The sequence below is a fragment of the Taudactylus pleione genome, unplaced genomic scaffold (genome assembly GCF_031769625.1).
Source record: "Taudactylus pleione unplaced genomic scaffold, aTauple2 ptg000410l, whole genome shotgun sequence".
Taxonomy (NCBI): Eukaryota; Metazoa; Chordata; class Amphibia; order Anura; family Myobatrachidae; genus Taudactylus; species Taudactylus pleione.
Genome location: NW_028284812.1, coordinates 827,082 through 854,869, shown reverse-complemented (window position 1 = coordinate 854,869; position 27,788 = coordinate 827,082). Strand labels below are relative to the sequence as shown.

The 27,788-nt window shown below is 50.8% G+C and overlaps 1 protein-coding gene across 1 annotated transcript in view; it reads right to left on the bottom strand.

Moving 5' to 3' along the window:
• Positions 1 to 27,788, bottom strand: part of DYSF (dysferlin) — a 705,898-nt gene that overhangs the window by 97,638 nt on the left and 580,472 nt on the right. Inside the window, exons 43-49 of the mRNA XM_088447021.1 lie at positions 24,189 to 24,317; positions 17,976 to 18,131; positions 17,270 to 17,361; positions 14,743 to 14,913; positions 14,080 to 14,222; positions 9,960 to 10,099; positions 8,696 to 8,784 (exon numbers count right to left, since the gene is read on the bottom strand). Of these exons, the coding sequence (XP_088303147.1) occupies positions 8,696 to 8,784; positions 9,960 to 10,099; positions 14,080 to 14,222; positions 14,743 to 14,913; positions 17,270 to 17,361; positions 17,976 to 18,131; positions 24,189 to 24,317 (920 nt within the window). The remainder of the gene's footprint in view (positions 1 to 8,695; positions 8,785 to 9,959; positions 10,100 to 14,079; positions 14,223 to 14,742; positions 14,914 to 17,269; positions 17,362 to 17,975; positions 18,132 to 24,188; positions 24,318 to 27,788) is intronic.

Genomic DNA, 27,788 nt, shown 5'->3' with positions numbered 1-27,788 from the left:
AATGCTTTCAAAAATAGAAGTGTTAATAGTTATTTTTTATAAATTAACAAAAGCAAAGTGAATGAACAGAAGAGAAATCTAAATCAAATCAATATTTGGTGTGGCCACCTTTTTCTTTCAAAACAGCATCAGTTCTTCTAGGTACACTTGCACACAGTTTTTGAAAGAACTTGGCAGGGAGCTTGTTCCAAACTAACTACAGACCTTCTGTGGATGTAGGCTTACTCAAACCCTTCTGTCTCTTCATGTAATCCCAGACAGACTCGATGATGGTGAGATCGGAGCTCTGTAGGGGCCATATCACTTCCAGGGCTCCTTGTTCTGCTTTATGCTTATAAGATAGTACATAATGACATTGGCTGTATGTTTGGGGTCGTTGTCCTGCTGCAGAATAAATTTGGAGCCAATCAGACGCTATTGCATGATGGATAAGTACCTGCCTGTATTTCTCAGCATTGACCCATTAATCCTGACCAAATCCCCAACTCCATTTGCTGAAATGCAGCCCCAAACTTGCCAGGAACCTCCAACATGCTTCACTGTTGTCCGCAGACCCTCGTTATTGTACAGCTCTCCAGCCCTTTGGCGACAAAAAGCTTTTGTTACAGCCAAATATTTAAAATTTTGACTCATCAGTCCAGAGCACCTGCTGCCAGTTTTCTGCACCCCAGTTCCTATGTTTTCTTGCATAGTCGAGTCACTTGGCCTTGTCTCCACGTCGAAGGTATGGCTTTTTGGACGCAGTTCTCCCATGAAGACCACTTCTGGCCAGACTTCTCCGAACAATAGATGGGTGTACCTATGTCCCACTGGTTTCTGCCAGTTCTGAGCTGATGGCACTACTGGATATCTTCTGATTTAGAAGGGAAGGAAGCATGATGTGTCTTTCATCTGATGCACTAAGGGCCTGATTCAGAGCCGAACGCTCTGACCAGAGCGCTCGCTCTGAATCAGGGCCCTCCTCCATGAAAATGGAGTGTCCTCCTGGAAGCTCGCATAGCTGTGGGTGACCACCCACAGCTTATGCGAGCGTCCATGATGACGGTCGCGATGGTCAAGACCATCACGACCATCGGGCTTGCGACGGAGACCCTGCGGTAGGGTCTCGCTGCCGCAAGCCCTGGAGTGATTTTGGCTCTATCAGAGCCAAAATCACTCCCACTGACATCACTAGTGATGTCATTGGGGCCGGCTTCAGACGGTAGGCGTTCCCATGGGAACGCCTCCGTCTGGCAGCCACGCCCCCGGCACGCCCACCAAAGGGGGCGTGCTGTCAATCAACATTGACAGCATGCCCCCTTTGGTGCGAGACCCGGAGCGATGGAGAGCCCGTCGCTATCCGGGTCTCGCGCATGCGCACGACGGAGCTCCCTCCGTCGTGCGCATGCGCAGTGGGGCAACATCGACCCGCTTGAGAGCGTCCTGCGCTCGCGAGCGGGTCTGAATGACCCCCTAAGTTTCCTTGTGTCTATGGTCCTCACCATTGCCCGTTTCTTTGTGCTTCTTCAAAAACAAGAGATATGGTAAGAACTTACCTTTGTTATCTCTGTTTCTACGAAGTCCATAGGGTCCACAGGGTTGACCTTGGGGTATAGGTTGGGAACCAAATCCGGGCACCACGCAGTTAAAGCTTTTAGCTCCCAGGATGCACTTGGGTCCACTCTCCCTATAACCCCACCCCCAAGCCAGAGGCACCTCAGTTTGTAAGTAGCCAAAGGCCGGAGGAGGAGAAAAAAAGAGAGAGAAAACTGGAACACTCGATAACCATACTCACAGAAATGGGAGACGGAAAACCGGTGACCAGCCACACAGCCCATTTGAAGCCAGGTGCGTCAGGGCGGGCGCCCTGTGGACCCTATGGACTTCGTAGAAACAGAGATAACAAAGGTAAGTTCTTACCATATCTCTTGTTTTCTACTTCAGGGTCCATAGGGGTCCACAGGGTTGACCTTGGGGATGTCCCAAAGCAGTTCAACCAAGGGAGGGGACGCTCCTGTGCTGAGAGGAGAATCCGCCGCCAAAAAGGAAGCATCCGGAGAGGCAAAGGAAACCAATGCCTAGAACCTTAAAAAGGTGTGGGCAGAAGACCACGTGGCCATCTAGCAAGGCAAAACAGCCAAGGCGCCACAGCGAGCCACCCACGAGGGTTACATGGCCCGAGAAAAAACAAGCATGAACAACAGAAAGGCCTACCCATGTGTAGGCCCCTGAAGAAGACATACGAGGCCGGCCATCCTTTCCTGTTAAAACCAGAAATCTCAGACCACCAATAAGGAGTCCGATTTCCGTCAGGAACTTGAACGGATCACATAAATCCACAGAGGCCGGACCACAGTCAATGAGGCCACACCAGCCGATAAGACCGGGGACTGAATGGCCTCACCATAAGTTCCAGAATAATATGGAACCTAAAAATCACTAAGAAGAAACACAGGGTGAGAGCAACTCACACCCTGACAAGATGCCCTCCAGAAGAGGGAGCCACATGAGAAGGCTCCCAATTCCGACACTCACCTGGGTGATATAAACTCCCTGAGAGAAAGAGAGAAAGCCAAAGCAATAGACCATGTAATGGCAATCACAACCAGCGGTTCCATTAACTTTCCCCGGAGTCAACGAAGAACCACTGCTAACTCCCAAGGAGTCCCTAGGGAGGACAAATGGAGGCATAATCCAGAAAACACTCCAAAGGATGAACTGGATACCAGAGCGAAGCAATTCCATATCTTAATCATACTGACAGTGTAGAGATCCGCACTGTCAGGAAGGCCAGGCCGAGGGTGAAACCCAAGCCAGCCGGAAGGAATGCCAGAATATCTGGAAATCCTGGACACCAGAGGATCATAATCGACAGGTATAATACCATAAGAATTATGGCTGCCACAGTTTGTGGTAGGTCCCAGCAAAAACTGATCCATGTGCTCTAATCATTCCAACGATGACAAAGCCAGGGAAGCCGTAAGACCACTGTAGGGACGCAGTCAAAGACAAACGACCCAGGTCCAAGACAAACCCCAGGACCCTGAGACAACAGGTCTGGGCAGTGAAGCATCAGGAATGGAGTATCGATGGAGAGACTCCGAAAAACCAAGTACCCCTGACATCTGGGGCAATCAGGAGCCACCAGCAGGAAAGCATCTCCGTCTCGATTGAAACACTTCCCTCGAGGAAGAATGGAGACCGGAGAACACAGGTACGCAAATTGGAAGAACTACTTCACCGACAAAGAGTCACTGAAGGTTGCTTCAGAATCCCCAGAGTTGGACTGTAACACCATAGTGTGATAGAGTCAGAAGGCCATGAGGGTCACCTCAGGAGGACCCCCCCCCCTGCTCACCAGGAGATGAAACCTCTCTTGGGGAAGAGACTAGTCCCCTGGATGCACGTCGTGACGGCTGAGGACTCCCGCTTACCAATGGAGAGCACCTGAAATGAACACTGTCGAGATGGTCGGGAGGAGACCCTCAGACAATGTCCGAATGTATGACATACCTGACATTGCCACCCAACGAACAGTATTGCTAAAAAGGAAGCCACTGTTCTGACCCTGTCGGACTGAACTTTTTCAGGTTCACCGGGAAACAAGGGTTATGCCAGAGTGAAGGCCCAAGACAGGCTAAAGTTCCAACCAGTTAATTGACAGGGTGGAATCGACAGACATCCAACTGCACTGAAATGGATGCGAACCAGACACTGTCCTTAGCAAAGAATACCCTGGACGAGATGGCCATAGTCACCCGAAAAGGGACCGACTTGCCTCCGGGGAGAGCATCATCGTTTGAACAGTGATCAGACAGAAATAACTTGTTCCATCTGGAGATAAGCCAATTATGGAAAGGCCTGGAATGGAACTAAGCCCATTCCACCCTTCCAAAGGCAGACACTGAATAGTGGACCATGCATCCCAGAGTGTAAAGACATATGTCGACTGCGCAGACATCCATGTACTCCTAATGGAAGAGTGGAGATGCCGTCTTATGCCAGAAGAATTCTCAGATTCTGAGAATCCAGCAGGGCTCCTAGGTGAAGAATACCCAGAGAGGGATGCAGGGAGGACTTTTTCCCCATTGATTAAACGTCTGCAGTCAACCCCCCTGTCAGTCAGTCAGACCCGGCTGTAAAGTACCCCGGTGATCCTGCTAAGAGCAGGAGGCCATCCAGGTACAGGAGCATTGGGATATACTGAACAGAAGAACTGTCAGAAAATCCAAAACGCTGGTAAACCCCTGTGGGGCTGAGAGCAGTCCCAATAGGCAGAGCCCGAAAAATCGTAAGTGCTGTGATACAGCAAACCTCAGTCCATGCTGAGGTAAGGTCTCTGTAAGTACCCGTAGGCACGCGTCCTGTATATCCAGTGATACCATAAAGTCCCCAGGTTCCAAACATAGTATGATGGAGCATAGGGATTGCTTCCTGAGCCCAGGTAGCTTTAGGAACTGGTTCGGGGAATTGAGACAGAGAATAGGCCAAAGAGGACCATTCAGCCACCGCACCAGAAAGAAAGCAGAACCACCAGTCCCTCGCTGAGAAAGTGGGGATGGCCCAATTAGCTCCGCTTACCGCAACAACTGTATAGCTTTCTGGATTTGTAAGGCCCTGTTCCGAATAAGGGCCTGCGTACCATCACATGGAAATAGGCCGCCTGAGCAAAAAGAGAGTGCGTACCCTCCTACCCACGTAGCCGCGGCAACTAGACACTAGTACCGGGCAAACTGAGAAATCGCCATCTCCCAGTGGTAGGCCTGTCTCGTCAGGCTGACGATATATCCGTAGGTTCAGAAGCAGGATCGGCTGGCAGTCCAGGTCTGCTCGGAACTGGATATGTCGGCCCTTGTAAAGGCCGACAGTCTATGAAGAAACAGACCTTTAGGCTGACCCAGAGGACAAAAAGACTTAATAGTCTGAGGCCCCGTAGTGAGCATAGCTGACGGCGGGAAATTTGTACTGCCACTGTCAAGGTCAGGACCCAACAAGATCTACCCTATAGATGGTATCTGCACCTCTGCATTCCCAGAGCGCAGCCATAGGGTATTACGGAGGATACCGTCGCAGCCGGAACTCTGAAAATTAGGAGCTGGTATCCAATATAGGCATGTCCACCTATGACAACTGCATATATTACGTGAGCGACCAAATACATTTGAACCCCAGACGTGTTGGAGGGGAAAAAACATTACAAATGCATCAGCTCAGTATGCAATAGTATTAACCAACCATGCTATAGCCATGGTAGGATGGGTAACAACCCCTGAAAGCGAGTATACTGATTTCAGGCAGAGTTACCACCTACGGATCAGAAGAATCCGACCACGCAGGAATGGGAGGCGTAGTAACGTCTGTAATCAGACGAGGAACACGCCCATCCACCCCAGGAGGGGCTCATGATGACCCTCAGGGAATTTGGGACAGGAGACCAAACACTGTTGTAATACCTCATATCTGGCAACAGCCAGAGTCCCGCCATGCGATCCACCCGCTAGTCAGCAACAGGGACCCAAAAGGCACGTAATACTGAGGGTGTATGATACAGGTGCAGAATGGACCTGCTACCAGCCCTAAAACAGGGATAATAATACTTGAGATAGGCTTCCCCCCGTGTAAGAGGGAAAGAGCCCAAAACAGTATTCAGTTCACGGTAGAGCCAAGTGGGAAGTAAGCACAGGGCGTCAACCACGCCAATTTGCGTTTCATAGAAAAACGACATCCACCCAGGGTGGCTGTTGTGGTAATCCCTGCAAGGGGCATGACAGACTATTGTGGCACCAGGGGGAATTCATATACTCGAAAAACCCCTGTAGGGAGCGGTAGTCTGTGTCACAGGCGAAGAGTGCAAGAAACTGCGAGATACCCTGAGACGAAAAAGGGCAGTATGGTGAAGTAACCCCAAGTGAGGTACAACAATGGGGCCCGCCCGGCGATCCGCAATTAAGAGGATCCCGAGAAAACAAACCGCCCAAGGGGGTCGTGAAAGGGGCCGGCACCCGATGACGCCACATACAGAACCCTTTAAGAGTTAAATCCTCCGCACTAACACCTGCAGCACATGGCTTGCAGGATAGTAAAAATGGGTGCAGTATAACGCTCTATCTCCTGGTCAGACATATCTGACCAAGCCTTGTGATCAAGCAGCGCTATACTGGTCCTGACTGAAACTAAAAATTAGCTGCAGGGACCCATTTTCAGCGTATGCAACACACAGTTCCACTCAAAATATGGCAACGTGCAGCACGCAACAGTATGTGACAAACCTCACAAATATTAACAAGTATATAAATGTGAGGTCTCAGAACCACCCCAAGTACAGCTGTATTAGGGCAGATAAGGAAAGGGATAGATATACACTGACAGGTGAGAGAATAAAGTACAGTCAGCACTAGCATAAGTCACATACAATGCAGATATATACATATATACATAAACATGTCATATAATATACTGCACTATTACACTGCATTCAACTGCCCAGATTCAGTGTCTGGGAAGGCTACAGCGCTGTGTACACTGACCTGATGGTGAGGTACGCAGGGGGACTGGACTCACTGCCATCTCCAGAGATTTCTGCTGCACCACAGAGATAAAATGGCCGCTGGAGACCTCAGAAGAAGCGTGGCCCGCGGAGGAAGCAGCTCAGCGACGCCAGACTATAGATACTGAAAGGCGCGCTGAGCTGAGGGGAGTAGCCTCTGTAACAGGGAAGGCTGTCTCCCCTGGCCGGCTATTAACCCCCGGGACGCCGGCTCCCTGCACCGAACACTAAGTCCCTGGTGGTCTAGTGGACACACGGGGTATGGGGGGCCCGCCGCCACTGCCGGCGCCTCCGGTCTGTCCCCAGAGACCGGAGGCACAGGACTGCATTTCAAATGCGCGGATCACCGCAAGCGGTGACCCGCGCCTTACCTGCTCCCCGTGGATCCGGCAGCAGTCCTGGGCGCCCGCAGAGTCCGGCTAGTACAGACTCTGGGGTCCCGCTGAGATCCCCAGATCTGTACTGGCGTCTCAGCGCCAGCAGGGTGACGGAGCGGCAGCTTAGACGTCCTATGGACAGTCTGACGCTGCCGCTCTGAAGAATCCAAAGGAAAAATAAAAAACTCTGTCCTTTAGAAAAAATAAAGCTTAGGGGCTGCTAATCAGCTCCCCACTGCACTAAACGGTGACCCGATTCCGGCCGGGCACCAACTTAAACTGAGGTGCCTCTGGCTTGGGGGTGGGGTTATAGGGAGAGTGGACCCAAGTGCAACCTGGGAGCTAAAAGCTTTAACTGCGTGGTGCCCGGATTTGGTTCCCAACCTATACCCCAAGGTCAACCCTGTGGACCCCCTATGGACCCTGAAGTAGAAAGAGCTTGAACAGTGCATCTTGAAAGCCCGGTCTGCTGATATCTTTGCGTGGGAGAGACCTTGCTGATGCAGTATAACTACCTTGTGTCTTGTTGCTGTGCTCAGTATTGCCATGACGTATGAACTATGACATGAAACTTCCACAACCTCACCTTTGTAGCACAGTTTGGCTGTTCCTCACCCAGTTTAAAGCCTCCTACATAGCTTTTTGTGTTTCAGTAAATGACTGTGTTTCAACCTATATATGAAAATGATTCTCATTACCACCTGTCTGGTATAATTGGTTAATCATACTACTATACACCCGACTATAATCCTACAAAATCCCTGGCTTTGTGCAAGTGTACCTAGAAGAATTGATGCTGTTTTGAAAGCAAATATTTATTTGATATAGATTTCTCTTCTGTTCATTCACTTTGCATTTTGTTAATTGATAAAAATAAACTATGAACACTTCTATTTTTGAAAGCATTCATACTTTGCAGCATTTTTTTATCACCTGCCTAAAACTTTTGCACAGTGCTGTATATATTATATATACAGTTTAGTGTAGGTCTATCGTTAGGTCCCAGCTTTCTACCCATATGATCACTGGCAATGTAGCTGGACTGAGAACACTCTTAAGACAAGCTCTGAAAACCAGTCCTCTAGCGTTTTGCCACCCCGAAGACCTGGTCACTTCTGGGGCCTTAGTGCAAGTATGACTGGACTACAAGCCACTCTAGAGCACATGCGTGTCACAGTCAGTAAATCACCATTTTATTACACTAGTGCAATAGAAGGCTCCATCAGAAAGATCAAGCGTGATAAGTGAAAGGACCCCAAGATTACCGCCTCGGTTTGAGGAACCCAGATATCTCCATCTGGCTTTACACATCCAATGCCAGGACATGACAAGAATTCAGAGATCACTGCTTAGGTTTATATGAGTGCTAGAACAAAACTGGAACCTTCTTTTGCTGTATTCTAGCATATATTATAATGAATCTTGGTTATACCTATAAAATGGCTCCCCCAAGTGTATTCAGCTGGCAGGAGCCCTCTAAGAAGAGCTAGATTCAGCTTGTGAACTTCCCGACAACGCTCATGACCACACAAAGTGTCAAAGCACCACTATAGGTCCCAGCTTGTTTGACCGCCTCAGTGTGTCATTTTTATGCTTCGGCTGTAATCCCAGGAATAACGAATGTTAACAATTTATTTAATTCAATTGTCCACCACAAAATCCCTTATTACTAGCAGCTGTCTGAGGTCACCATGGATTGCAGCCATCTTTATTCCATAACAGTGTGTGCCCGGCCCAGCAGGCAATGTCCGACCAGCACTTGGTAGCACAGGAAGCATGCCGTACGTCTCACCTTTTTGCCTTTCTCGGTGTTATGTTAAATGGCGGGCCAGGAGCTCCCAGGGACTTAGGAAATAAGTCTACCCACATCTGCAGCTTTCCCTAAAAAACAAAAGAGCGATGTTAGTACAAAATGGCCGACATAGTGAGGACAACTGAGGCACTAAATGAAAATGGCTGACTAAGTGGGGGGTATCTAAGTCATTAAAGAAAATGGATGACATTGTGGGGATAGTTGAGGCACTAAATACAAATGGCTGACACTGTGGGAGTAATTGAGGCACTGAATAATTATGGATGACACTGGGTATAATTGAGGCACTGAATAAAATGACTGACACTATGGGGACAGCTAAGTAATTAATGTGCTCACTGAGAATAGAGAACATTATTGGACCCAGAGTTGGATACAATGGAATCCTGGGGCGTAAGCAGGGAAGGACACCCTCAGGAAAAAGCGTATTTGCGTACATGTGTTCCGTCAGATGCATCTAAAGATACGTCCTGCTCAAATACAGCAGCATTATCCGAAGGCTTCGGTCAGGCACACAATTGTCTACAGGAACAGGCCCTTACTGTACATGGCCTCTTCCACCTCTTCAGCCATAAGCGTAACAAACAACAGCAACATGGATCATCTCGGGCAGCATTTCCAGAATGGTCAAATAAATTAAAATAAAAAGATATAAAGAAAAATAATCCGTTGTGACCCAATGACAATACTGGCTCTTCATTACATAAGAGAACATCCTCAGCCTTGGAGAAAAATGGATAAAGCTGCATACACACACAACGATTTTGTTACCAACGATTTTCTGTCAGATTATCTGTCAGATTTTCAAAGTGGAATGAACGATTTTTTTTAACTACAAATGATATTTGCATATTCCCTTAATGAAAATCGTTGAGTTGACAAGTCTGACTGAACTACAAACTACAAATGTGAACGCGCATGAACGATTATCATTCATCGTTTGACTCAGAAAGTGAGCGATTTTTTCAAACGATTATCGTTGAACGATATCGTTTAACGATAATAGTTAAAAAAAATCGTTGTGTGTGTATGCAGCTTTAGAGTTGGTAAATATAGAAGTGAATGTAATATAGTCACAGGTGCCTGTAGAATATCTATAATCCGGGTTCCCGCCATCGCTCCTGTCCTGACCGTCACACACAGATTCTCACCCTGCCTTTAGTAGATGATGATTAGACGCCAGCTTCGCCCTTTGATCTGTGCGCCCTGACACTTTAACGTGCGCGTCATGAAATGCCCGTACCTGTTCTATGTCGGGCTGCAGGGGACTGTACATGGATCTCGTCTCAACGTGCTCACACACAAGACCCTGTTTCTGCAGTACGTACAGAGCCAGTCGCTCCTCGGGGGGTCCCAGGTGCGGATTGGGGAACTTACTGTCCTCTGCCAGAGAAAAACAATTCACACAAAAAACAAAATGAAATCAGCCGCGTACAGTAGCTAAAGGTCTTTTTACCTTGATGTACATCAATTTCATGCAGGCTCCCTCGTCTTACTGGTACTTTAACTCAGGCAACTGAAGGCCTGATTCAGACCCGCTCGCGAGCGCATAGCGCTTGCAAGCGGGTCGATTGTCGGCCAGTGCGCACGGGCGAGCCCCGGATCGAGTGAGTGCCACTTGCTCCGGGGCTCGCTACGAAACGGGGCGGCTGTTGATGTTGATCGACAGCTCGCCCCATTTTGTAGGCGGGGAGGGGGGGTGGCTAGACAAACAGAGGCGTTCCCTGCCGTTTGCGGGCGGCCCTACAGAGCAGGAAGTTCACTCGGGCTTGCGGGAACCGAGACCCTACCACAAGGGTCTCGTCGCAAGCCCGATGGTCGCGATAATTGCGACCATCACCAGGCCGCTCGCAAAAGCTGTGGGTGGTCACCCACAGCTATGCGAGCAGCCTGGAGGCGGATTTTTTCAATTAAAAATCTGCCCTGATTCAGAGCGAGCATTCGCAAATAGCGAACGCCTCTGAATCAGGCCCTGACTTCCAAGAGGTAATAGTTAAGGTGCATACACATGTAACGATTTTTTGAACGATTTAACTATAACGACGTCGTTATCGTTCAATCGTTGAAAAAATCGTTCAGTTTCTGAGTTATAACGATGAACGATTATCGGTCATGCATGTTCCCGTTTGAAGTTCATTCTGACTGACCAACTGAACGATTTTCATTAAGGGAAGTAACAAAAATCATTTGTAGTTCAAAAAATCGTTCATAACACTTTAAAAAATCTGACAGATAATCTGACAGAAAATCGTTCATAAAATAGTTCATAAAATCGTTGGTAACAAAATGTGTGTGTGTTATTGCAGCTTAATGGAGCATACACACGGGCATATGTGTCAGATGAACGATTGAACGATTTGACCAACGATTTGAATGATTTTGCAAACTATTTGAACTACGAACGATTTTTGACTGCATTAAAATGACTGAAATCGTCCAAAACTGACTGCAAACACATCAGATGTCAGACATCGTTATCTGACTATCGGGAACGCGCATCGTTCAAACATGTCAGATATGTCAGATTTTCCTTCAGATATTAACGATTGAACGATTTTTTAAATCGTTATCATTCAGATCTGAAGAAAAATCTGACCGTGTGTATGCACCATAAGTGTGAGCTGTACTCTGCCCTCACCTCAGTCTGCATGAAGCGTGAGGCTGAACAGGGAAACTCCAGGTACTGCAAAAAGCCTTATGGGGCTGCTAGGGGTTGGGTATGATATCCTGATACAGAATCCCGATGCTACGAAATCCCGACAGGGCCAGGTAAGTACACTAACCCTACCCCTCTCCTGCCCTAACCCTCCCTTAGTGGTGTCTAACCCTATCTTCCCCGGGGGGGTTCCAAACCCTAACTTTCCCCCTGGGGGTGCCTAACCCTAACTCCCCCTCCCTGCAGCCTATCCCTAATCCTCCCTGGGGGGGTAGCTAACGCTAATTCCCCGCAGGGGTGCCTAAACCTAACCCTCCCTCCCCCACTGCTAAAAGATAAGACATTCATTCAGGAAGCAGTCTGTCGAGATTCCGGCGTCGGGATTTAGACAGACGGCTTCCCGGCCATCGTTATATCAACTACATCCCGCTGCTATTGCCTACAGAGTCCAGTGCAGAGAAACAGCTAAGAGCAAAAATCAGGCCTGTCCTAGGCCCAGAGCTGGATTACCCATAGGGCATCTGGGGCAGTCGCCCAGGGCCCCCCCACACATAGTTACATCACCCGTGTTGGGGGCACTATGGCATAATGTGAACTGGGGGCAATGAAGTGTGTTTGTACTTTTTAATAATATCGCCCATCTCCCTATAGAATGTAAGTTTGTGAGCAGGGCCCTCTTACCTCTGTCTGTTATTACCCAGTCTTATTCTATTACTGTTTGTTCCCAAGTGTAAAGCGCAACAGAATATGCTGCCGCTATATAAGTACCTGATAATAATAAATATCATATTGACAATTTTATTAGCAGTTGCCCTGGGGCTCAGGCAAACGTTAATCCAGCCCTACCTAAAGCTGGGTACACACTGATAGATATATCTAACGCCCGTTGTTCCATTGGACGGGCGATATACAGTATGCGCATGGCGGATATGTCGGTGAACGACGTCGATCACAGACGTATCTGATCCGTTGTGCAGCACAGCAGAGGGGCGATATATCTGAAAGATACTGTATATGGGTGTGTACCGGGGACTCGCCGATCGCACGTACACATGCTGCGGGTACCCGGCGGTGATTGACAGCTCAACTGGGAGGATGATGTAAATGGCCGCCCAGCTGAGCTGTCAAGCCCGACCCCTCGGGCAGACGAATTGGTACAGTAAGTGTGTTTACTCTTACCTATCATCAGATAGGTCGGCCTAGTGTGTACCCAGCTTAAGCCTTACTACTCACAGCATGGTTTAACAAATGCGGGTAAGACCGCAGTTCTCATATGCACCAAACCCAGGAGCCTGGTTGCTGTGGGTAACGGCATCTTCCTGATGGGGTTACACATAGAAGCCTATGGGCTACTGTCGGGAGTGAGCTGAGAGAGGCATCCAATCTGATCCCTCCCAGCACCTTCCGCACATGCGCAGAAGGACGCCGGAGGGGCTCCTGGGCCATAGACCCGGAAACCTCTCCACCGCAAAGGACCGCCCTTACCGACAGAGCGATCGTCGTGCATAAGGGTGTTATCAACGCCGGCATGCATGCGATGACCGGTGGAATGCCCTGCGAGTGCGTCATACATCCCGCCCATAATGAGAGGAGGGGAATGGAGGCAGCAGGAAGACACAGACTGAGAGTTATATAGTGGGAGGAGCAAGGTCCCCAGCAGCACAGAGTATATCAGGAGATAAGTCATGTGTCAGTGAGGACAGGGCTGCATGTGACAGGGACAGTGACATGATGTGAGGAGGGGAATGGAGGCAGCAGGTAACCACAGACTGAGAGTTATATAGTGGGAGAAGCAGGGTCTCCAGCAGCACAGAGTATATCAGGAGATGAGTGATGTGTCAGTGAGGACAGGGCTAGTGACATGATGTGAGGAGGGGAATGGAGGCAGCAGGAAGCCATAGACTGAGAGTTATATAGTGGGAGGAGCAGGTTCCCCCAGCAGCACAGAGTATGAATGGCTCCTGAGGTGAAATGATTGTGGTATCAAATACATCTCTATATGAAATAATGGCCCTCATTCAGAGCCGTACGCTCTGAGCAGAGCGCACGCTCTGAATGAGGGCCGGCCTCCATGAAAATGGAGCGTCCTTCTGGACGCTCGTATAGCTGTGGGTCACCACCCACAGGCTATACGAGCGTGCATTTTGATGGCCGCGATGGTCGAGACCATCGCGACCATCGAAATTGCGAACCGGAGCCTGCGGTTGAGGTTTTCAACCGCAAGCTCCGGAGTGATTTTGGCTCTATCAGAGCCAAAATCACTCCCACTGACATCACTAGTGATGTCAGTGGGCCGGCTTTTGACGGGAGGCGTTCCCGTGGGAACGCCCCCGTCAGGGAGGCACACCCCCGGCACGCCTACCAAAGGGGGCGTGCTGTCAATCAACATTGACAGCACGCCCCCTTTGATCGGACACAACGAGCGAAGGACTTTCCTTCGCTCGTCGCGTCTGGCGCATGCGCACGACGGAGCTCCCTCCGTCATGCGCATGCTCAGTCCAGAACATCGACCCACTTGCGAGCGGACAGCCGCTCGCGAGTGGGTCTGAATCAGGCCCAATATTCCTAAATCCAACCTGTTTAATTTCAGGATAAAATGATTTGCAAGATAATCAGCAGTTTGGACCAAATAATGTCATTAATATGGATAAATCTTCTACAAGCCACATGACAAGAACACAGTTATAGACCGTCTACTGCAGCTCACCCAGGTCAGAGATATTGAATTCATGACTCCGGAACACAATCCTGTTGTTCTTGTAGACTGGAGGCTTTAGGTTGCGTTGCTGGGCATATATGTGCAGCAGCTGGGAAGGTCGGAGCTGGTCCCGCCACTGGTTCGGCCCAGAGCTACACAGAGGATGGAAAAGATGATATATTTATCTTGCATGTACGGAATATTGTCACCTGGAAGACTGAGGGATTTGTATCACTTGGAGCTGGACCATAGGGGCTACACAGAGGATAAAAAGAGATGGACTGACTCTAGTGTTGGCTACATCAGGTGCTATTGGCAGGTCTATGGAGATCTACCAGAGGTATTGCTGGGCCAGTAACAATATATATATGTAAATAGTCAGGGACCAATCCGGTCCCTGAAGATAGATATATATATATATATATATATATATATATAGGGGTCATTTACTCTGTGCCAGAAGAGAGGAAGCAGCGCAGTGCGTTCTATTACATACAAACGCCTCTGCCTAGAGCACACATAGGCGCATGTCCACACTCTGGCTTTGGGATAGGCCCCATAAAAGTTGCGCAACTTTTTGCAGGATTATGGGTCTACCTTATCATGCGTAGTAGAGATATTACTGATAAGACCAGCGTAAAGAAAGAAGACGTTGGATATACCACTACTTACACGCAGTAGGTCTGTGGTATGCCGCAGCGAGCCCCGTACTTAGAAAGAAAGCGGTTCTCTAAGTCTATGACGGTCTCTCCGATCTTCTCATCCTTGGATATCAGATCGTAGTCATAGAGCGTGATCCTCAGGTCTTTCTCCAGCGGTAGAGTGCACGTCAGCTCGAACATCCTGGGGGCAGAACACAGACATATATTATCTCTACTACAACAACCGGGATAGCAAAGTACAAACGTGTCCATCTTCGCTCTACGCAGGAAGCGCAATTCAGTGACGACAGGTGTACGAGCTACAGAACAGGCTCCTAAATATCCTCCTTCAACTTTTCTGTTTTCAGAACCTTTAACATTTTGGGCCTGATTCTGCGTATAACACAGAACCGAAAGAGGCAGCAACTATCGAAGTTCTGGAACCTGCTCATGCTCATCACTGACGCTGAGTAAACTATCTCCTGAACGCTGGCGAGCGCTGGCTGGACCGCTCTGAGCAATAGCGTAACACACGCAGGAGTCCTGAGTTACACACGGCAGACAGGTCTGTGCCGCTGATACCGGCTACAGCTCTATGGGATTACAGCACAACGTGGCTTTACTGGGCGCCACTTTAGCTGGATTGTTCCTAACGCTCAGCAAGGCCCTCGTACTATAAGCATGGGTCGTTCTCCCACTAGAAGAGTCCTCATGTAGGGAACACATAACAAATGCACAGCAGGACAAGTATGTAGGATACACACTTATGTACCGTAAGTCCCTTTTATTTATATGTAAAATATGAATTTCTGCACAGTGCTCCTGCGCCATAGATACCTACGCATACGCCCTTATGCAGATTTGTCCGCACCATACACCGCGGATGCCTGAAACTTATGAGAAGCAGCACAGGGGTGAGGAGGGGAGGAGACACATGGGTGTATCCCTGTAACAGCGGCATCGGCAGGTGCCTCTCTTGTGGGTGATCGACCCCTGATGCAAAGATCCAGTCTGCTGATCACAATGAGCAGCACAGAGCTGTCAGACACGTAGATTGTGGTGTTTAGTGTTATAGAGCCTCTGTATAACCGAAGTCACATTCTGTTCATTTATTGGGCAATGAGATAATCTGCAGAATGGGGTTTTCATCCCATATCTGCCACATTGCCTTACGGTGCTGCCCCATCAGCAGTTGTGTTCTCATACATCTAGGCTCCCTGCGTGTTATACGGCCCTTCTAGTCGCGTCATGCAATAGCGTGATTCAGTAGCGGTGAGCGTCTTTTTGTGCGACTATTTCCCTTCAGAAGCTTCTTAGTTGCACGTCGATGTGAATAGGACGCACGAGCAGCTGATTAAAATGATACGCGGCATGCCTGTATCCAGGGGTGTAGCGAGGGTGGTTCCGGTGGAGCATGAGCTCCGGTCGCCAAAGTGGACAAAGGGCGCCGTTCAGGGTTCTGGAATTCATGGGCGCTACTCGGTATGACACATCTGAGGTAAAACTCCTGGACTTCAATTGTAAGGTATGAGATTATATAAAGTCACTGCTTTGCTAATGAGGTGTTCCCAGGCGTGACCACAAAGTGATATATGAAAGGTCTTTTAAAAAATATTAGGAGACCTGGAATAATAATAATGGTGGTAGACAGAACATGGTTAGTAGTACTCACATTAATATAGGTACAATGTATATTTGTGCTGTAGGAGCATAGCTGAGAATGGAGCTTCCCATAGGTGTTCCCCCTCCAGTGACAGCTGCTTGGGGCAGTAATTACAGTAATAAGCTGGGCACCCTGTGGTATCTCACTCTAGCACATGTATTCTGTCAGTTTAAGTTAAATGATCAGAATATGTAATACAATCTCCTCTATTGACTAATAACTGATTCTAAGGAGATAAAGGTCAGATCCTAGGAGCTATAGATAAATAAAACAGTGCCAAGCAGCTACCCCTTAGTGTCAGACAGTGCCTCCATGAAGCATTCTATTCCCCCAATGGGACCTCAATGCCCAGCGTGATGCTGCCACTGTTTGCTCTCTTTCTCTCCACTTCAGTATTCCCCCGCAGGCTGGCCATACCCCACTGGCACAGGTCAGTACAGGGAGGGGATGTTATGACATGCACTTTCTCCGGGCGCCTTGGTTCCACGCTACTCCTCGCTACAGCTGCTGACGCTGTAACATAGCGTTTGGCACGCAGACGCTCCTGCAGCTGCACACAGAACATAGGCATGCCGCATATCATTTTATTCAGCGGAAAGACGCATTTGAAGGGCAAAAAGTTGAATAAAAAGACGATCGGCCGCTACAGAGTCACACGGCGGTCACACATCGATGTGTAATGCGACTTGTAGCGCACGGAGGATAGATGGATGGGGACACATCTGTAACTCCTCCTCTATACAGAACATGCAATGCCTCCATCTTACAATCGCGTCGCACATCACATGATCACTCTAGTCACTATTTATCATTATCGCGTCACATGAATTTTCCTTTTATTGTAAATGAAAATGCAGTAAAAACCGATAAATACACATAAATACCAACCACTTACTTTCCAAAGACAGGCTCCAAGGTGCAGGGGATGTAGTTCTCGCGATCATTGAGCGACTTTTTCCCAACCGAAATCTTCACGTAGGGGTCACACTGGGAAAACGTTCCCACATATTGTTAGGAGAACTCAATGGGTCACATCTGATTTTCATACTTTACTCACATGTTTTCATTCAGCCTACCTTATCAATTCAAAGCACTGTTAGGAAATATCGGGGAGGTTTAATCTGAGATCCGTGTCTCCAGCGCAGACGGCCAGAAAAAGCGTATTTTATTATTAAGTATTAACAATCCCCTGGCTGGCCAGACTTTACTTCTTCTGTAGCTAAACCCATCGGTGGAAATGCAGCTTCACTTTGGTGGGAATAAATGACTTACACGTCTGCGACTACATATTCCATAACAGGTCCTAGTAGCCGGACAGGGCTGATGTACTCTGTATGACCAACTTATCTGCCCAGCAGTGGGTGAGCTATACAGAGTATAACACGACAGATCGAGAGACGTGGCAATGTCTTGCAATGAGGGCACTAAAGTCTGCCCCATCTGTATGGTAAATGAGTATCCCAGCAGCATATGGTTTCCTAAAGGCACGCATGCGCAGTGACAGGCTGGCTTACACATTCATGATCCTTATCAGACCGCTGATACACTCCAAACACAAAATGTGTAGTGACAGGGGTACAGATCACTTGCCCATCTCTTACCTTGCCATTGGCATCCTTAGGCTGCAACCCGAAAGCCCGGACAATGTAGACCCTCACCAAGCATTCCTGTAGCCCTTTCGCTAGGAGCTGTCGGAACTGGCGAGGTGGCACCGGGACCGAAGGGTCGTCCAGGAGGGAATATATTTTAAATGATCCCTGGAGACAATAAAGATTCGTAAACTCACAAGAAAACTCACAAGACAAAGAACTACATGGCTAGTAATACAGATACACGATTACGTGACATGATCCTTCCCTGCCCGCTGAGTGTAATTATCATTCCCAGCAGCTGAAGACACAATTTTCATTGTAAAGGAGGATGAGTCTTTAGTGGACACCGCTTCATCCCTACTGAAGAGCAACAAGAGACGTCTGAGGAGGACGGCGCCTTGGCTGTATCTCACGATGGGCAGCAGACATAACATTGGCGGGGCAGTTACCCGAGGTGTAAGGAGGCACTGGGTCTATCTCAGCTTCTCCAATGAGACAGAGGATCACAGCCCTACAGTACCAACATTTTAAAAGGACAAAAATATTTTTGTGTGGGCCAGAGAGGGTGCAGTGTTCTATAAATGCCGGCGTTCCAGTTTGCAGCCAGGTCCGAGAACGGTATGTAGAGCGCGAACCCCTGGACTGAGCGCCACAGAGGGTTGATGGCAGATTGTACAGTACAATACCTCCTTCCAGCTACTGATCACCATACGTCTCCTAGCGGTGTCTTTCAATACAACAAGAAAACAGAAGGTGCATATAGGAAATCCTCCCCCATCTCATATCTTATGTCTTTGTCAATGATATTATCAGCTTTTCTTCCATTCGCTGTTTTAGGAATCACATCTCCGCTGTAAGCTCCCAAACATATTGGGGCCGCAATCCTCTGATTGTCTGGAGTTATATTTCAATATACCCTCTGACTGGCGGTGTGGGGTTAATCCTCCGCTTAATGAGTGCTGCAGGCCGCGAGCAGGGGATATTATCTCGCTCGTCCCACATGGCAGCCACTAAAAACAGCATTTCCATAGGCTACAACAGCCAATAATATATGTCAGACCTCCAATCCTCCGCGTAAGTAATTTCCTACTATCTCCAACCCTAATCCCTACTCCTCCCTCTAGTACCTCCCTCCCCCAGCAGCTTCACCCTAACATCCCTCCCCCCGCAGCATAACCCTAACATCCCTCCCCCAGCAGCTTAACCCTAACCTCCCTCCCCCCGGAGCATAACCCTAACCTCCCTCCCCGCGCAGCTTAACCCTAACCTCCCTCCCCGCGCAGCTTAACCCTAACCTCCCTCACCCCGCAGCTTAACCCTAACCTTCGGCCCACCTGCAGCCTAACCCTAACCTCCCTCACCCCGCAGCTTAACCCTAACCTCCCTCACCCCGCAGCTTAACCCTAACCTCCCTCCTGCAGCCTAACCCTTACCTCCCTCCCACCTGCAGCGTAACCCTAACCTCCTTCCCCCTGCAGCCTAACCCTAACCTCCCTCCCACCTGCAGCCTAACCCTAACCTCCCACTAAAAACAGCATTTCCATAGGCTACAACAGCCGATAATATATGTCAGACCTCCAATCCTCCGCGTAAGTAATTTTCTGCTATCTCCAACCCTAATCCCTACTCCTCCCTCTAGTACCCCCCTCCCCCCGCAGCTTAACCCTAACATCCATCCCCCCGCAGCTTAACCCTAACCTCCCTCCCACCTGCAGCATAACCCTAACCTCCCTCCCACCTGCAGTCTAACCCTAACCTCCTTCCCCCTGCATCTTAACCCTAACCTCCCTCCCACCTGCAGCCTAACCGTAACCTCCCTCCCATCTGCAGCCTAAACCTAACCTCCCTCCCACATACAACCTAACCCTAACCTCCCTCACCCCGCAGCCTAACCCTAACCACCCTTCCACCTGCAGCCTAACCCTAACCTCCCTCCCACCTGCAGTCTAACCCTAACCTCCCTCCCACCTGCAGCCTAACCCCCTTTCTACCCGCAGCCTAACCCTAACCTCCCTCCCCCAGCAGCCTAACCCTAACCCGCCTCCCACCTGCAGCCTAATCCTAACCTCCCTCCCACCTGCAGCCTAACCCTAACCTACCTCCCACCTGTAGCCTAACCCTAACCTCCCTCCCACCTGCAGCCTAATCCTAACCTCCCTCACACCTGCAGCCTAATCCTAACCTCCCTCACACCTGCAGCCTAACCCTAACCTCCTTTCCCCTGCAGCCTAACCCTAACCTCCCTCCCACCTGCAGCCTAATCCTAACCTGCCTCCCACCTGCAGCCTAACCCTAACCTCCCTCCCCCCGCAGCCTAACCCTAACCTCCCTCCCACCCGCAGCCTAACCCTAACCTCCCTCCCACCTGCAGCCTAACCCTAACCTCCCTCCTACCTGCAGCCTAATCCTAACCTCCCTCCCACCTGCAGCCTAACCCTAACCTCCCTCCCCCCGCAGCCTAACCCTAACCTCCCTCCCACCCGCAGCCTAACCCTAACCTCCCTCCCCCCTGCAGCCTAACGCTAACCTCCCTCCCTCCCACCCGCAGTCTAACCCTAACCTCCCTCCCACCTGCAGCCTAACCCTAACCTCCCTCCCACCTGCAGCCTAATCCTAACCTCCTTCCCCCCTGCAGCCTAACCCTAACCTCCCTCCCACCTGCAGCCTAACCCCAACCTCTCTCCCACCTGCAGCCTAATCCTAACCTCCCTCCCACCTGCAGCCTAACCCTAACCTCCCTCCCACCTGCAGCCTAACCCCAAACTCCCTTCCACCTGCAGCGTAACCCTAACCTCCCTCCCCCCGCAGCCTAACCCTAACCTCCCTCCCACCTGCAGCCTAATCCTAACCTCCCTCCCACCTGCAGCCTAACCCTAACCTCCCTCCCACCTGCAGCCTAATCCTAACCTCCCTCCCACCTGCAGCCTAACCCTAACCTCCCTCCCACCTGCAGCCTAACCCCAAACTCCCTTCCACCTGCAGCGTAACCCTAACCTCCCTCCCCCCGCAGCCTAACCCTAACCTCCCTCCCACCCGCAGCCTAACCCTAACCTCCCTCCCCCCTGCAGCCTAACGCTAACCTCCCTCCCTCCCAACCGCAGTCTAACCCTAACCTCCCTCCCACCTGCAGCCTAACCCTAACCTCCCTCCCACCTGCAGCCTAATCCTAACCTCCTTCCCCCCTGCAGCCTAACCCTAACCTCCCTCCCACCTGCAGCCTAACCCCAACCTCCCTTCCACCTGCAGCCTAATCCTAACCTCCCTCCCACCTGCAGCCTAATCCTAACCTCCCTCCCACCTGCAGCCTAACCCTAACCTCCCTCCCCCCGCAGCCTAACCCTAACCTCCCTCCCACCCGCAGCCTAACCCTAACCTCCCTCCCACCTGCAGCCTAACCCTAACCTCCCTCCTACCTGCAGCCTAATCCTAACCTCCCTCCCACCTGCAGCCTAACCCTAACCTCCCTCCCCCCTGCAGCCTAACGCTAACCTCCCTCCCTCCCAACCGCAGTCTAACCCTAACCTCCCTCCCACCTGCAGCCTAACCCTAACCTCCCTCCCACCTGCAGCCTAATCCTAACCTCCTTCCCCCCTGCAGCCTAACCCTAACCTCCCTCCCACCTGCAGCCTAACCCCAACCTCCCTTCCACCTGCAGCCTAATCCTAACCTCCCTCCCACCTGCAGCCTAATCCTAACCTCCCTCCCACCTGCAGCCTAATCCTAACCTCCCTCCCACCTGCAGCCTAACCCTAACCTCCCTGCCACCTGCAGCCTAACCCCAAACTCCCTTCCACCTGCAGCGTAACCCTAACCTCCCTCCCCCCGCAGCCTAACCCTAACCTCCCTCCCACCCGCAGCCTAACCCTAACCTCCCTCCCCCCTGCAGCCTAACGCTAACCTCCCTCCCTCCCACCCGCAGTCTAACCCTAACCTCCCTCCCACCTGCAGCCTAACCCTAACCTCCCTCCCACCTGCAGCCTAATCCTAACCTCCTTCCCCCCTGCAGCCTAACCCTAACCTCCCTCCCACCTGCAGCCTAACCCCAACCTCTCTCCCACCTGCAGCCTAATCCTAACCTCCCTCCCACCTGCAGCCTAACCCTAACCTCCCTCCCACCTGCAGCCTAACCCCAAACTCCCTTCCACCTGCAGCGTAACCCTAACCTCCCTCCCCCCGCAGCCTAACCCTAACCTCCCTCCCACCTGCAGCCTAATCCTAACCTCCCTCCCACCTGCAGCCTAACCCTAACCTCCCTCCCACCTGCAGCCTAATCCTAACCTCCCTCCCACCTGCAGCCTAACCCTAACCTCCCTCCCACCTGCAGCCTAACCCCAAACTCCCTTCCACCTGCAGCGTAACCCTAACCTCCCTCCCCCCGCAGCCTAACCCTAACCTCCCTCCCACCCGCAGCCTAACCCTAACCTCCCTCCCCCCTGCAGCCTAACGCTAACCTCCCTCCCTCCCAACCGCAGTCTAACCCTAACCTCCCTCCCACCTGCAGCCTAACCCTAACCTCCCTCCCACCTGCAGCCTAATCCTAACCTCCTTCCCCCCTGCAGCCTAACCCTAACCTCCCTCCCACCTGCAGCCTAACCCCAACCTCCCTTCCACCTGCAGCCTAATCCTAACCTCCCTCCCACCTGCAGCCTAATCCTAACCTCCCTCCCACCTGCAGCCTAACCCTAACCTCCCTCCCCCCGCAGCCTAACCCTAACCTCCCTCCCACCCGCAGCCTAACCCTAACCTCCCTCCCACCTGCAGCCTAACCCTAACCTCCCTCCTACCTGCAGCCTAATCCTAACCTCCCTCCCACCTGCAGCCTAACCCTAACCTCCCTCCCCCCTGCAGCCTAACGCTAACCTCCCTCCCTCCCAACCGCAGTCTAACCCTAACCTCCCTCCCACCTGCAGCCTAACCCTAACCTCCCTCCCACCTGCAGCCTAATCCTAACCTCCTTCCCCCCTGCAGCCTAACCCTAACCTCCCTCCCACCTGCAGCCTAACCCCAACCTCCCTTCCACCTGCAGCCTAATCCTAACCTCCCTCCCACCTGCAGCCTAATCCTAACCTCCCTCCCACCTGCAGCCTAATCCTAACCTCCCTCCCACCTGCAGCCTAACCCTAACCTCCCTGCCACCTGCAGCCTAACCCCAAACTCCCTTCCACCTGCAGCGTAACCCTAACCTCCCTCCCCCCGCAGCCTAACCCTAACCTCCCTCCCACCCGCAGCCTAACCCTAACCTCCCTCCCTCCTGCAGCCTAACGCTAACCTCCCTCCCTCCCACCTGCAGCCTAACCCTAACCTCCCTCCCACCTGCAGCCTAACCCTAACCTCCCTCCCACCTGCAGCCTAATCCTAACCTCCTTCCCCCCTGCAGCCTAACCCTAACCTCCCTCCCACCTGCAGCCTAATCCTAACCTCCCTCCCACCTGCAGCCTAATCCTAACCTCCCTCCCACCTGCAGCCTAACCCCAACCTACCTTCCACCTGCAGCCTAACTCTAATATCAAGATCCTGACAATGATTGTCGATATTGTCACTGTTGACCTTTTGACTAAATCCCAGTGTGAAGATGGGGCATAGGAGTAACAGCACATTGTCTGTTTATACTGGTCAGACTGGAGCCATGATGTGGAACCGTTAAGAGAGCTGATGGAACTGCAGATTGTGCCAGGACATATGGGTGATTAAAGAAACAATTTGAGCATGTAGGACGAACCAGGTAAAGGAGAGAATGAAAAAAATACCTCCAGTCCTTCGGGTGTACTGTACCTCAAGTGTTATTCTATGATAAACTACTCCGGTCTCTCTCGAAAGTGCCCGCCTCGCTCCGGTTACGGCAATTTCCTGCTTTTTTCCTGACTGCCGCAAGTATTTATGTGCAAAAGTGACAAAGCTGGTTCAAATTTGTACTAAATTTCACCCATTGTAATCCCCCAAAATGATTTGACGTGCCGTCTTCTCTAGACCACAATTCCAACTTGCTGCTGAAAAAATGCGGCTTGCGTTCGTAGTTTGGAGTGCGCCATTGAGTTCTGACTTTGGCATTCAAGGATTGCTGATCAAGGCTCGCGGTGTCCTTTCAAAGTTCACAGTGTTAACTGGTGTCAAGTTTTGTGGTTTTAAATATTAAAAATATATTAATAAGTAATAAAAAAAAAAAGTATATCTAGAGTATAATATAGTGTAAAACATCAGCAGGATAGAGCTACAGTAACACACCTTGAATTCTCCAACCACGGATGGATCTTCCATCTCGTCCTGGGATCTCCCTCTGTACAACTTGAAAGTGCGACAAAAGTCTGACAGCCCCTCATAGTCTTCTATGTTCTCTAACTCCGTGTCCAGGACCTGGGAGATATACAAAGAAAAGGTTTTAGTGCTGCGGCATAGTATATACTACTCAATTGTAGAGTTTTTTTCTGAAAAACTAACAGTAAATTGCTACAAAGTATTTAGATGGGCTAATTATATATTACATGTAGATGTAGGTAACACACGGGGGTATCCGGTCATTAGGTCAACATTATCTAGATAGACAATGTTTGTGTAGACAAAGGAAGATAGACAGGCAATAGATGGACAGGGACTGAAGGTAGACACACTAATTGTCAACTAGTAACAAGGTCGACAGGTGCTGAAGGTCGACAGGGACTGAAGGTCGGCACACTAAAGGTCGACTGGTAACAAGGTCAACAGGTATGAAGTTCGACAGGCAGTAGGTTGACAGGGTCAGAAGGTCGACACACTAAAGGTCGACTGGTAACAAGGTCAACAGGTATGAAGTTCGACAGGCAGTAGGTTGACAGGGTCAGAAGGTCGACACACTAAAGGTCGACTGGTAACAAGGTCAACAGGTATGAAGTTCGACAGGCAGTAGGTTGACAGGGTCAGAAGGTCGACACACTAAAGGTCGACTGGTAACAAGGTTGAGAGGCAGTAGGTCGACAGGGACTGAAGGGTGACAGGGTCTGAAGGTCAACATGGTTATTAGGTCAACACTCATATGGTCGACATGCAAATAGTCCACACATTGTTTTTTTATTAATTTTTTAGCCCTAATTTTTACCCTAACCGTCGGGGTAAGTGCCTAACCCTAAGTGCCTAACCCTGACACTAACCCTAAAAAAAGTGTTGACCATTTGACTAAATGAGTGTTGACCTACTGCCTGTCGACCTTGTTACTAGTCGACCCATCGGAGTAAGTTCCTAACCGTCGGAGCAAGTGCCTAACCCTAAGTGCCTAACCCTAAGTACCTAACCCTAACACAAAAAAAAGGTGTCAACCATTTGACAATATGAATGTCGACCTACTGGCTGTCGACCTTCATACATGTCGACCTTGTTACCAGTCAACCTTCTGACCCTGTCAACCTACTGCCTGTCGACCTTCATACCTGTCGACCTTGTTAACAGTCGACCTTTAGTGTGTCGACCTTCTGACCCTGTCGATCTTTAATCCATGTCGACCTACTGCCTGTCGACCTTCATACCTGTCGACCTTGTTACCAGTCAACATTTAGTGTCGACCCTCTGACCCTGTCGACCTTCAGTCCCAGTCGACCTATTGCCTGTCGACCTATTGCCTGTCGACCTTCAGTACTTGTCGACCTTGTTACCAGTCGACCTTTAGTGTGACGACCTTCTGACCCTGTCAACCTTTAGTCCCAGTCGACCTATTGTCTGTCAACCTTCAGTACATGTCGACCTATTGCCTGTCGACCTTCAGTACCTGTCGACCTTGTCACCAGTCGACCTTTAGTGCGTCGACCTTCAGACCCTGTCGACCTTCAGTCCCTGTCTATCCATCACTGTCTACCCAAACATTGTCTATCTAGACCTAATGATCCACACCCACACACGGGGCCTCATTGAGAGTTGGTTCATTTTTGTGGGGTAAATATACGCAATAGGGGTGTCTGCATTTTTTACAATATATTATATAGAAAATTATATCTATTTATATATCTATTTATACATATTATTGTCTTGTGTATAGGACACTACATTATATTGTGTATAATTAGGGCAAATCGCTTTTTCGCATTTGCTACTAAAATTGCCAAGCTGCATCTCTCTGCTATTGCGGGGAACGTGTACAATTATAGAATCAGGAAAAGGGGTCAAGACGCACTCAGCCAATCAGAAATGATTGTCATTAGCAAGCCGCCTGACAAGCGCACACTGTATGCGCCTTTGTTGTTTGCCTACAAAGGGTTTGCATTTATTTCTTGAGTACAGTTCAGAGACTATTGTCACTTTGGGCCTGATTCAGAGATGCACGCAATGCGCCCACCACCGGCATCTCACATCTGCCGCTTACGTACAATGGAGGAAACATCTATTGACATTTTGACTGTTGGCAGCCTTAATGTTGACCTACCTTTAGGGGCTGGGGAATCAGGTGCGTTGGGGCTGGGGAATCAGGTGCGTTGGGGCTGGGGAATCAGGTGCGTTGGGGCTGGGGAATCAGGTGCGCTGGAGCTGGGGAATCAGGTGCGCTGGAGCTGGGGAATCAGGTGCGCTGGAGCTGGGGAATCAGGTGCGCTGGAGCTGGGGAATCAGGTGCGCTGGAGCTGAGGAATCAGGTGCGCTGGAGCTGAGGAATCAGGTGCGCTGGAGCTGAGGAATCGGGTGCGTTGGGGCTGGGGAATCGGGTGCGTTGGGGCTGGGGAATCGGGTGCGTTGGGGCTGGGGAATCGGGTGCGTTGGGGCTGGGGAATCAGGTGTGCTGGGGGCTGGGGAATCAGGTGTGCTGGGGGCTGGGGAATCAGGTGTGCTGGGGGCTGGGGAATCAGATGCGTAGGGGCTGGGGAATCGGGTGCGTAGGAGCTGGGGAATCGGGTGTGTAGGGGTTGGGGAATCGGGTGCGTTGGGGCTGGAGAATCAGGTGCGTTGGGGCTGGGGAATCAGGTGCGTTGGGGCTGGGGAATCAGGTGCGTTGGGGCTGGGGAATCAGGTGTACTGGGGGCTGGGGAATCGGGTGCGTTGGGGCTGGGGAATCAGGTGTGCTGGGGGCTGGGGAATCAGGTGTGCTGGGGAATCAGGTGTGCTGGGGGCTGGGGAATCAGATGCGTAGGGGCTGGGGAATCGGGTGCGTAGGAGCTGGGGAATCGGGTGCGTAGGGGCTGGGGAATCGGGTGCGTAGGGGCTGGGGAATCGGGTGCGTTGGGGCTGGGAAATCAGGTGCGTTGGGGCTGAGGAATCAGGTGTACTGGGGGCTGGGGAATCGGGTGCGTTGGGGCTGGGGAATCGGGTGCGTTGGGGCTGGGGAATCAGGTGTGCTGGGGGCTGGGGAATCAGGTGTGCTGGGGGCTGGGGAATCTGGTGTGCTGGGGGCTGGGGAATCGGGTGCGTAGGAGCTGGGGAATCGGGTGCGTAGGAGCTGGGGAATCGGGTGCGTAGGGGCTGGGGAATCGGGTGCGTAGGGGCTGGAGAATCAGGTGCGCTGGGGCTGAGGAATCAGGTGCGTTGGGACTGGGGAATCAGGTGCGTTGGGACTGAGGAATCGGGTGCGTTGGGGCTGGAGAATCAGGTGCGCTGGGGCTGAGGAATCAGGTGCGTTGGGACTGGGGAATCAGGTGTACTGGGGGCTGAGGAATCGGGTGCGTTGGGGCTGGGGAATTGGGTGCGTTGGGGCTGGGGAATCAGGTGTGCTGGGGGCTGGGGAATCAGGTGTGCTGGGGGCTGGGGAATCAGGTGTGCTGGGGGCTGGGGAATCAGGTGTGCTGGGGGCTGGGGAATCAGATGCGTAGGGGCTGGGGAATCAGATGCGTAGGGGCTGGGGAATCGGGTGCGTAGGGGCTGGGGAATCGGGTGCGT